The sequence below is a fragment of the Gobius niger genome (genome assembly GCF_951799975.1).
Source record: "Gobius niger genome assembly, chromosome: 8".
In the NCBI taxonomy this organism is placed as follows: Eukaryota; Metazoa; Chordata; class Actinopteri; order Gobiiformes; family Gobiidae; genus Gobius; species Gobius niger.
In genome coordinates, this window is record NC_136859.1 from 23,600,267 (window position 1) to 23,612,221 (window position 11,955).

General features: G+C 44.1%; 1 protein-coding gene across 1 annotated transcript in view; it reads left to right on the plus strand.

Annotated features, from left to right (window-relative positions):
* The window catches only part of vps13b (vacuolar protein sorting 13 homolog B), a 265,484-nt gene extending 253,919 nt beyond the window's left edge, over nucleotides 1–11,565 (plus strand). The window contains exons 61-68 of the mRNA XM_079561422.1: nucleotides 317–545; nucleotides 3,964–4,140; nucleotides 4,534–4,704; nucleotides 5,370–5,546; nucleotides 7,525–7,627; nucleotides 10,490–10,658; nucleotides 10,731–10,811; nucleotides 11,221–11,565. Of these exons, the coding sequence (XP_079417548.1) occupies nucleotides 317–545; nucleotides 3,964–4,140; nucleotides 4,534–4,704; nucleotides 5,370–5,546; nucleotides 7,525–7,627; nucleotides 10,490–10,658; nucleotides 10,731–10,811; nucleotides 11,221–11,469 (1,356 nt within the window). The 3' untranslated portion in view covers nucleotides 11,470–11,565. The remainder of the gene's footprint in view (nucleotides 1–316; nucleotides 546–3,963; nucleotides 4,141–4,533; nucleotides 4,705–5,369; nucleotides 5,547–7,524; nucleotides 7,628–10,489; nucleotides 10,659–10,730; nucleotides 10,812–11,220) is intronic.
* The last annotated feature ends 390 nt before the right edge of the window (nucleotides 11,566–11,955 follow it).

Sequence of the window (11,955 nt, forward strand, 5' to 3'; positions counted from 1 at the left end):
CCGCAGCTGCACATTCAGTTCAGGCCAGACATACCAGACGACCGCACAATGCCGCAGTGTGGGCACCCAATTGGTTACAGATTGCCTGGTTCCCTGTGGTAAATAGAGAAAAACTTTGAAAAGCTAGACTAAATAAGGTTAGTGTTGTGATTTGACTATATTTGAGTAAAGTCATCAATCCCCAACATGTAATTTATTTATAGACCGAATCTCATTTCTACTTGTAGGAGAAACCGATTCTTTTAAGCTTTGCCTTCAGCTCAAATGGTGCCATCGTCATTGTGTGATTTATATTTTAAACTTCATCTCGACCCAGGTCCTCCAGGCAGTGCACGCGCTGGTCCACCCGGTGCGGCTACACAGACTGACCCTGGAGCCAGTGAACGTCCTGGTCAGCATCCACGCCTCCCTGAAGCTGTACATCGCGTCGGACCACACGCCTCTGTCCTTCTCCCTGTTCGAGAGGGGGCCGCTCTTCACCACGGCCCGACAGCTGGTGCACGCTCTGGCCATGCACTACGCCGCGGGGGCACTCTTCAGAGCAGGTGGGGGCGCTGCCTGTCTTACACATTGAGTATTATGTGACATTTAAAAAAAAAATGTGAATGGGGCCTTTTTGTTCCACTATATCTCACTGTCTGTGATGCAGTAAAGGCTTTATCTCATTTTCTAAATGTGTGTTGGTTATGGAAATTCACATTTTCATCTTCTCTTGATAAAATGTCATAAGTTCAGTTAATAAGTTAATATTTCTGAATAGCAGCAGCAGAAAAACAATAATGATGGTGATTTTTGCCGTGACTAAGTGCTACTTTTGCCGTTAGAGGCTTTATATGATGTAAGAGGGCACCTCGGACAGCGCTCCAGAATAGTTTGTTGATGTAAAGCACAAACATGACTCCTTTAAATTAACAAAAGTACATTATGCAACCACTTTTGCTTACATATCGACTATTTGTTCAGTAATAACATGTCGATATATCACTAAAAGCAGCACTTTACATTTATCTCAAGACATAAATCATTCCTTTTACAACTGCAGAAATGGGAAATTCCCAATTTCCACTTTAATAATTATAATCCTAGAGGTTAAGTTGAATAAAACGTTCCTGACCCTGGGATCCTGTTGCTTTGTGGCCGAAAGAGTTTTATAACATTTAATCCCCAGGAAATAAGCCGTGCTCACTGGAGGCCTAGAGGAGATTGAGATTTCATAATTTATCGCTTTTATCACCAGTGACTCACGCCTCAGGCCTGTGGTCCATGACTGTCCCGTACGTGCGGCTCACCGTTACCCCTCCGCTCCGCCGTCCTGCACACATGTTCCGCTTTAACGCAGTCATCCCCACATCAAAAATCACCGCTCGGGCCGGACGCGTCTCCTGCTGCCTCTCGTTAGAGCACCCAAATCTGCTCGTATTTCAACACGTCACTCTCCCCTCTCCTGAGCCGTCACAGGGTCAGGGGCCGCGGGGAGCATTGCATGATGGGAATGATTAGCTTTGCGATTTTTAGGATTACTTCTGCAGGTATGAAGTCAAATACAGTGTCCTACATGATTATGAAGAAGGAACATTCAAATTCATTATTTGATAAAACGGATTATCAAGCCTTTCAGTCTGAAAGATGCACTGTGCAACTTTTATGTGGATTTTTTATATTTGTGTGTATTTGGCCTTGTAGTGACCAGACGGCTGTATGAGTGGTCAGCATGGCGTCTTTACTTCCCATCACAGTGGTCTCTCGGATGCTCCAGGATCAATTGTTTGGAAGGTGACTGAGCCTCTCACCAGAAACCTAGAAAACAATTGATCCTGGAGCGTTATTAAGGCAACTTTAATGGAAAGTAACGGCACCAGGTTACCACTCATACAGCTGCTGGGTCACTGCAAGGTCAAATACACAAAACCTTTTTTTTTTTGGGCACAAAAAGTTGCATAATGCACCTTTAAGTTAGAGACTGACCAAAGGCTAAGGGCTCAAATTAGGACTAAACCCAGACTTAGGGTGGACTAAACCTGAAAGTTATACAGTAGCCCTAACCTGAAGTGCTCTAAGAAAATAAATCTGGGACTAGAATCAGAGTTTAGTGTCATTTGTTTAGTTCACTTACTGCTGTGGTCTAAACTACTATTAGTTTAGACCACAGCAGTTTAAACTACTATTAGTTTAGACCGCAGAAAAAAGGCCCTTATTGCCATATACTGAAGTCATTTCATGTGCCAAAGATTCACATAGGCATATCTGCAATACCCATGAACAAAGTCTTTCTCAAAGCATGACTCAGCCCTGTAAACATTGGCTCCTCCTCAAGGCCAAGTGCTTTACCAAAACCACAACTGGAAGACCATGCAAAGCCAGATCAACCGCTAAGGCCCCACCGGACCTGCTTTTCCTCCCATTAGCATCCCATCGCTCAAGTGCAAATCGACGCAGATTGGAGCGGAACCGGGCCCTTTGGCGTCTTGAAAAATGGTCATTTGATTTTTTTTGCCATGCAGTTGTCAGGGCATAAATGCCAATGAGCCGTGCCATCTCCAAAGGGGGGACTTCACAGTGAGAGTAGATGAGATAGTCAAAGGCGGTAAATGTCCACACGGATGATTTCTTAAGCAAATGTGTGCAAAAGTGCTTTAACGCAAGATTTTTTTTGGTGTCGTTAGGAAAAGCAAATAAATAGGATTAGCGGAATATTATTGATGATGTAAATAGCTGTGCGTGTTGTTCTGTGAATGTTTTTATTGCGGCAGCCTCCCAACATTAACTGCAGTTGGCAGTGTAAAGGTACAGGGTGTGATTGGGCCCACGGGGCATGCACTAAATGTGGAATGTTTCTGAGAGGAGCAGGTGTGCTGGACGAGTCTTTATGTCGACTGAATAAAACCATGCTGGAGTAGTTAACGTGGATTAAACAGCGGTTAAACCAAGTCAGAGCCTGGATGATGTTGAGAGCAGCATATTAACAAAAGCAGTCCATAATCAGGGCTTCACTTCGTCTTAATTTGAGAGTGAACCAGAACTAAACCAAAGCCAGTCTTTCATTCTTTTATTCAGCATATTCAGATTCATGTTTGTTGTGAGTGACTCGGCCCGGGACTTTTAGGTCAAGACCGGCCCTCTAAAAAATCATATTCAGTGCAACAGTCAAGGCCATTAGCAAGACAATAAGCCCATTAATTAAAACAGTACAAGCTACAAAACAGAGGACAATAGCTGCATGTTGTTTCTGCCGAATTCACGCTAGCACCTCATAGACTTTAATCTTGTTGTTTACAAGTTGCTTTAACATTTGTAAAAATACTAAGCAATCTTAAAATGCGCTTTCCGTTAAGGAGGATCCTCTCGCGACTGTGATACAAATAAATTTCACAAAACCAACCAAATAATCACACGGTAGATTTAGGTAATGAAATGTCAAAACTCACCACGGAGTTAGGGAAGTCTGGAGGGAAAATCGAAGTCCTAAATAGGCAAAAACACTGTAAACCCTTTCAATGGAAACGAGAATCGCTGCGGCACTGATGACGAGGGGCAGGAGGGTGAGTCACCTGACAACTCCCAACGTGCGCTTCTTTACATACATTTGTCTAAAACGTGTAAATAATAGAGGCCAGAGGGTTTGTGGGTCCGGGAGGGTGTTACAATAAACTCTTTTCACTTATATTAGCAAATATGGTATGAGGCATGAGTAATGTTATATCCGAGGGCCCATTGCTCATTATATACGAGGTTATCTGGGAACCATAACTCAAGAAAACATCAGAGTGTCAATGGAACTTGCATTTTCTATTGTGGGCCGGTGTGGTGCTGTACGGGCCTGTTCGCTCATCTGGTCTGACCGGCCCAAAAGTACATCGGCCCACCGGGAAAACTCCCAGTGCTCCCGATGGCCAGTCAACCCCTGCTCTTCAAGGAATTTGAACCAAGATCTGATCAATGATTACACACATTTGTCTTGTTCAGGCTGGGTGGTGGGCTCCCTGGAGATCCTGGGTAGTCCGGCCAGTCTGGTGCGGAGCATTGGGAACGGCGTGTCCGACTTCTTCCGACTGCCGTACGAGGGCCTAACCCGAGGACCGGGAGCTTTTGTCAGCGGAGTGTCCCGGGGCACTACCTCGTTTGTCAAACACATCTCCAAAGGTTTGCCAAGACCTAATTGACTTTTCAAAGATCATCATGTAGACTTGTATCAGTTAAGTGACAATGTATCAAGAAAGTCATAATGTGCATCTTATGTTCTGAATGTGTTTATTTTGGGCTTATAAAGTTAAAAAGAAAAAGGATTCTATGTTCAGCTAGGAAATACTGCACATAATTTCATGCAGGAGTGAAAAGCCAAAAGGAAAGAGGATACTGTACTGCGAAGAAACTGTTTTAATCCGGCATTCAAATCGATTATCATTCATTTGTGGAGCATTTAAGTAGTTGGCATTGGAAGTTGTAATCGTATCCTTCAGTCCCATCCTGGTAAATGTGTAACTTGACGCACTGATTTGCGCTTGAATTTAACGGTGACACCTGATCTGCGCACAGGCACGCTGACCTCCATCACCAACCTGGCGACCAGCCTGGCCCGCAACATGGACCGCCTGTCCCTGGACGAGGAGCACTACACGCGACAGGAGGAGTGGAGGAGGCAGCTGCCCGAGAGCCTGGGAGACGGGCTCAGGCAGGGGCTGTCCCGCCTGGGCATCAGCCTGTTAGGTCCGTGGCCCACCAACACATGAGCAACCAATGCGCAGATGTTTGTTTGTTTTTCTATACATTACTAAATCTTTATAGAAACCTGAATATCCAGAGTGGGGGTATTTACATTTCCAAACAAGGCTACCTGATATGCATGAGACGCTGTATTGCGGAACTGCGGGCCACACTCAGACAGCCGCCCACTGCGCTCTGAGAGAGAGCGGTGGCGACAGCTCAGCAGGGACTCCATAAACACGGAGCGGCCCGTAAAACTGCAGTCATCGCCCTGAGACACTGTCAGTGACACTAAACAGCTGCGTATTCTCTCTTACAGCAGATGCAACCCTCGAGATGCTCTGTCTGTCGCATCGTAAACAAGCCAAAAGCCTGGTGTTTCCATGTCCGAGGATCTTAGCAGTATTTGCACTGTGGTCTGGATGGCTATTCTAATTATTTTACAATTGTATTTTACATATTGATTGAGGTGCAAAGAGTCAGCATCAGAACACAGGAATCAAATCGCTCTCAGATAAATGTATTTTGAAAAGCATAAAGATTCATAAAACTTTTTTTCATTGATCCTATTCAAAATAAAACTAATGACAATAATTGAGATTTAGTTTTATGGTATCCCGCCCAAACGTTTTAAGATGAACCAGTGTGTATGTCCTGTGTCCGCGTAGGAGCCATCGCCGGCATCGTGGACCAGCCCATGCAGAACTTCCAGAGGAACTGGGAGCTGCAGAGTTCGACCGGGAGCACGGCCAAGGGGGTCATCTCCGGAGTGGGGAAAGGCATCGTGGGAGTTTTCACCAAGCCCATCGGAGGAGCGGCCGAGCTGGTGTCCCAGACTGGTTACGGTCAGTCCAGGACACCTCACTCAACGCTCATTACACATACCACTGTTTTCACTGACTCGCTCCAGCGACCTAATAAATGAAATCATGTTTGAAGCACATTTAACAAGTTTTACGAATCACCCCTTTGAGATATCGGCTTAGATTAATTTTACGAGATCAAATCAGCGACGGTGACGTATGCTTTCTAATGCAAGCACCTACATAATGGTTTTCGGTTATGCTCAATTGAAAATCTATAAAGTTGTATGATTGATTCAACAAAGAGACGTCATTAAGCGCTGTACAACGGAGCCCGAGGCAAAAACATTACAATCAACACAATAGGACTTCCAGTGAGCGAAGGTCGTAAATCTGTCTGTGCCTGGGCAATCTCCACTGTATCACCTTACGTTTCTGTTTTTAATGCTGTGAACTGTAAATCCAGTGAGCGCCGCCAGAAGCCCCGAGACTAACTTTTACATGCCCAGTCAGTCGTACGTGAGCAATAACATCACAAACCCAACGCAAGTTTGTTTTATTGTAATGTGGAGGAGCCTGGGAAACATCCAGAGGCGCTCCAACACTGGGGATTTGTTTTACATCTTCTATTTTTCTGCCTGTTAATGGACACACTCATGGATCCTGGCCTATTGTACATGTTTTTAGCGGGAGGGGAAACTGGAGCGGCGAAAAGAAACCTACACAGCAGAACATTCAAACTCCATTGACTGACCAAGACCAAGGGCACTTCTCTGAGGAAAGAAATGGGGCCTTGCTTTAGTGTAGCTTTCAGTGAAGGTCCAGTTGGGCTAATATACATTTCCCCATGGCACCACAGAAAAGATACTCCAGGTCAGGTGATGATAGCTTTTACTGTTGTTTAAACTCTAAATCTCTGTCACAAAACCATATCTAGTGTATTAAGACCCATTCCCAGTGAACATTTCCATATTTTTCTACAGAAAAGTTACAAAAGCATAACCTGAGTCTGTTAGAAGGAGCTTCATTGGCTCATTTAAAGGCCCTATACCCAATTTATTTGTTTTGTTTTATTTGTTTTGTTTACATACAATGAAAGAGGACGCCAGTGAATTAAATTGTTAGTTGTGGTTCCTAACTTTCCTAACACATTTGTTGGATCCCAATTTCTCACAGGGATGAGTTCATTTCACAACTTGCAGGTTCACTTTTCTGGGTCACTTCCACTGATAAAAACTGAAAACTGTAAGTTCATGAAATTAAGTAAGTAATTAATTGCTCAGTATTATTTCCTCAAATAACTGAGTTCACAATATACTAAAGGAGGACAAACACATTTTTTTCCACTATTTGAAATGAGCCTCTTAACCTCTGCTTAAACCGAGCGCATTTTCTCCAGTTCGGCTTTATCCAAATCTAAAAGGTCGCAGCCTACATGCAAGAGTAGCGCCTCATTTGAAAGATAAGACCTACAAGATTCATCTAAACAAATCTTTTTCCGTGCGTTGTTGCCACATTGTTGTTACTTTTTTGACATTTTTTTTGTTGCGTTTACGTCATCCGTTTGTGTCACCTTGAAATCACTTGTTGCCACTTTTGTAGCTTTTTTGTTGTGTTCTCGTCACACATTCTTTCCCTTTTTGGTCTCTTTTCTGTATTTTACATAACAGATTCAATCCATATACACTAGTGACATCATCCATATACAACACAATCTTTACTGATTGATTGTCCTTGTTGTATATTGTTACAAATAACTTACATCTCACTTTGGACATGCACTGTATACACATACTACGTCCCACTCAAAATACTACAGCAGCACAGTTACATCATGCGTAAGTTTGTATGTTCTTTATGGCCATGTTAACGACTTGATGACTTTGCTGCTGCTGCTGCTTTTTAGAGGAAACGTGTCAAATGACCACATGGTTTATGGAATAACGCTAAAACTGACACAACACCGTTTAAATCATGTTTTCCTAAATAAACCTTTCCTCATCACTTTATATTTTTACAGGGATTCTTCACGGAGCGGGACTGTGGCAGCTCCCGAAGCAGCTATACCTGCCCACAGAGGAGAAGTCGGCCCAGGCCCCCAACAGCCACCTGAAATATGTCTGGTATGTACAGGAATTATTTAGCTTTATCTGTGTGCAATGTACATTTTGGAGAAGCAGTGGCCCAGTTAATGGAGTCTACTGAGCTGAAGGTCTGTTGATTCGGCCGCTGTGTCCTTGGGCAAGACTGTTCACCCACCTCCAGTGTGTGTGAGTGTGTGAGTGGGTCCTTGTTGTGTTTTGAGAGCGCTCCACTGAAAAGCACTTCCAGGAGAAAATCTAAACATATGTACATGAATTCTGGTTCTGGTGGGAGCTTTAGGAGGGAGAGAGTTGATGTGTGATTTGTGCCAGTGACAAAAATGTGATGGGGAGGGCATCTTGTGCAGAAATCTTCCTCTTCCATCCATTGTTTTAACTAAAATCAGTCCCTTATATGGGTTATTCGTATGCAACACACATTAATATACAGTATGCTATGGGATTCCCCTGGAAAAATAGGACAAAATAGTCCACTTTATCTCCTCCTCTGTTAAATATGGCACACTTCCTCCACACATTTCTGGTGTGACCCTCCAGCCTCAGCTCCATCCTTTAGAAGTGATGCATGTGCTTCCCCCCTCTGCTTTACTTGGGCCCTCTCCAAGATCTGCTGGTCTTTCTCACCCGTCCACCGCTCATCATCTCCGCTGTCTTGTTTAAGAGAGCCTTGGAGGGATCATTATTCGCTATGAAAAAAGCATAACACAAATCTGGAGAGAAGCCTGACCCTGGTCCACAGATGGTATCCAGGCTGCCCTCTCCTGCTCTCAAAGAGCCATGTTAAAAGGTTTGTGTAAGCGCTGTGCCAAAGCCGCCAGCGAGAACGTGTTCCTGTTGTTTAAATATGAGTTTGTCCAGAGATGGAGGATGAGGAGAAACACCTTTTCTTTTGTAGGAGCTGGAAACGTTTTTGAAAAAGGTTGTGGCAGACAAATGTTGCTTTCTGCATTAAACTAAATTATTCCTCTCATAACTTAACAAACTACATAAAAAAGGGTTTGCCGTCTGATGGCTCAATAGTTTGTGCAAGCTCTTAGTCGTCCAGGTCTCCAAACCTTTTCATCTGGACTGAGTTGTTGTAAACTCCAAGTTACAACAGTTTAACTTTAACGTAGATGCAAAACATACTGATTTACACTCAGCTTTAAACAACCCATTCCAGGTGTCAACATTTGAAAACATTTGCTATAATCCATATTATAATCGACCCCTAGTTTTTACTTTGACTTAAACTATGAGTATATTTCTACACAGAATGATAACAGTTGTATCTGTTACTTGCTGCTCATGGCTCTTTATTCTTTGTTTACTTTGCTAAAATAACGTAGACCCATATTTAACTTGGAAATAACCTACTACTATTGACAACCTTCATAAAACATCAGCGCGAGTTCCCGTCATGCGCTTTCCAAGGATCTCGATGTACTATCTCCCTGGGACACTTCGTAAGCATGTCCAAATCTACGCGCGGTGTCTCCAAGAGGTTATCAATTAATTTTCCACCATCGCATTTGGTTTCCATGACTATAAAACATTTACCCCTAATAGTGGTCTGTCAAAGCGCGTGATGAATATGCACAAATTTCAAAGTCCATTTTTCTTCAGGACATTCCCACTTTAGTTGTCATCACGGCAGAGGCTAGTGTTCGCTAATGTAAGAAAGGGAAAAGGATAGAAATATATGTATGCTGAGATAATGCTCCCCTGTGGCTTTATTCACGGTGCGTTGAAGTCAGACTGGTTTCCATCAAGCATCCATCAATTATTTTTACTACTGCAGGTAGCGCCGACGCTCGAAAAGGATAACACTGAGCAGAGCCGCGCTGTCCCAAACGCCTCGCTCACTCCCACATGTGCACTTCACACACACCTGCCGCCAGTGTAAACAAACTGTCACGGCCTCCACACTCCAACTTAATAGCAACCACCGCAGGCACATACACGGCTAAATTACAGGACGCAGCGTGTGTAGCCCCTTGTATGTCCAGCGTTTATGATCCAAATGTGACACGGCTTCATATAGATAAATAAGATACTCGAAATAAGACGGAAACCTGTCCAGAGCAACACTGTGAGTGAGATTTAAGCTCCAAAGTACTTAGCTGGCAGATTAGCATTGTGCATGTGTTGTGGTGATGGGGAAAACCAGAGCACCTGAAGAAAAAAATACTTGGAACGCTGAAACCCCCACACAGAAAGCCCCGTGACCTTCTTACACAGAATATACTCAATTGCCGCAGATTTACATATTGCAGCGAGACATAAGACATCACTTCTCCGTGGAACACAACAGAAACCACCCTGAGCACATACATATCCGGATGACAGGACGTCGGCCAACATATGCGGCCGCTTGTGTACAGGAGTTGTAGCTGTGTGGTCCAAAAGTGAGGAAGTTTGAAATTACAGCGCGTGCATGTAAATGAAGCCGGTAACTCATGCACACATGGAAAGCAAGTAGCAATCTTCAGGTCTTTTAAAATCTAGATTTACATGAGAGAAGTGAAAACATTACAGCAGAGGAAGTGAGACGGTGATTCATGAGCCAAGAACAAAAACAGTTTAAGTGGTTGTCGGCTGTCACTCAAAACACACGGGAGACTTTTCAGACCTAAACCACAAGGAAAACTTTCAACACTTTGTGGATTTGAGAAAAGGTTTTAGGGTTCCCAGAGAGACTGTTATATAGAAAGTATAGAACTAAATGCACTACATACACTTGTCCTACTATTATGGTTGTGGTCTTTGAGTTGTGAATGCACTGCTGCCAACTAGAAAGTAATAATGCATTGGTAATACTCTCTCCATCTGGTTTAAACATGTCAATAGATGCTTACTTATGCACACCCATGTCTAATGAATCCTCTCTCTGTGCGTGTCCAGGAAAATGCTGCAGTCTCTGGGACGCCCCGAGGTGCACATGGCCCTGGAGGTGGTCATCGTGAGCGGGTCGGGGCAGGAGCACGCGGGCTGTCTGCTGCTCACCACCGACGTCCTGTTTGTGGTCAGCCTGAGTGAGGACACGCAGCAGCAGGCCTTCCCCATCACCGAGGTAACCTCCAATCAGACGAGAAACAGAGGCGATGCTGCCGATGCTGACCCCGAACGTCATTGTGTGCCGCAGGTGGAGTGCGAGCAGGATCCGGCACGACGGGGCGAACTGACGCTCACCTTACAGCAGCAGACGGTCACCAAAGACTCGGAGGTATCACACTCAACCCCGACCAGATATAAACGGGAGACATGACACGGGCGATATTAGGGTTTCCTTTTTCATAACACAAAAGGCCGTTCTCAAATGACAAGATATGGCTCTTTCATTTCAAATATGTTTTTTTGATATTACAAGTTATTGCTGTAGTCTACTAATAATAAATAATTCTGATTGTTCTAGTTTACAATAGGAATGAAACTCGTGGTAGTAGCGCAGTGGTCTCTAAAGATGTGGTTCTTAAAACACCACCTTACAAAATAATGTATCAATCATGTGACTAGTTTACTGTGGCAATACCCGACGAAAAAGGGAGACAAAAGCCAGAATTATGTTGTTTCTTTGCTACACTGACCCCCTTTGTTATACTGCTGCATTAAGCCCCGCCTCCTCCTCTGCGCAGGGCGACGGCGTGCGTGAGCGTCTGTCGGAGCAGCAGTACAAGCGGCTGGTGGACTTCGTGACCCGCGCCTCTCAGTTCCTTTCGCCCTCCGTCGCCTCCGTCCAGCTGCAGCCCGCGGTCACCCTCGCCGAGCCCCCTCCCTCTGTCACCAAGTCCTACCGATACCTGGTGGACCCCGCCTTCGCCACAGTGTTCGTCAGCAAGTTCAACGTGGTCAAGAACAAAGCCTTAAGGATTGGTTTCCACTAAGATATCCGTTGAAATATTCTCCATGTTTGGTCGTGACCGTGATGTGCCCTCGGCAGAGCTTTGGTAACAGTCTGCTACTTCATTTAAAGCGGTGATCCCTGTACCGCAGTGTGAGAACTCTACTGTCCCCTTTGCTTTGTTCCACTGCAATGACGAGTTGTAGAGCGTTAACAAAGCTGCTTGTTAAAGACTTTTTACAATCTAGAGGCCTTATGTGTGCGGTTTTGTATTGTGTATCAAAAAAGCCTTTTCCGAGACAAATTTACCATGTTGTTGAAAAGTATATAAATAATATGAGGGATTGTAAGTTCAAATGTATTTATTTCTGCTTGAAAAAATGTGAGACAGATACAAGGATGAACACTATGAAAACAATCTTCATGTCATGATATGGTTATGAGCCATACAAACAATAACTACAGTATAACCTTTTGCACATTGACATTTTAACACATTTTACACTGATATATTTATAGGGCTGCACGA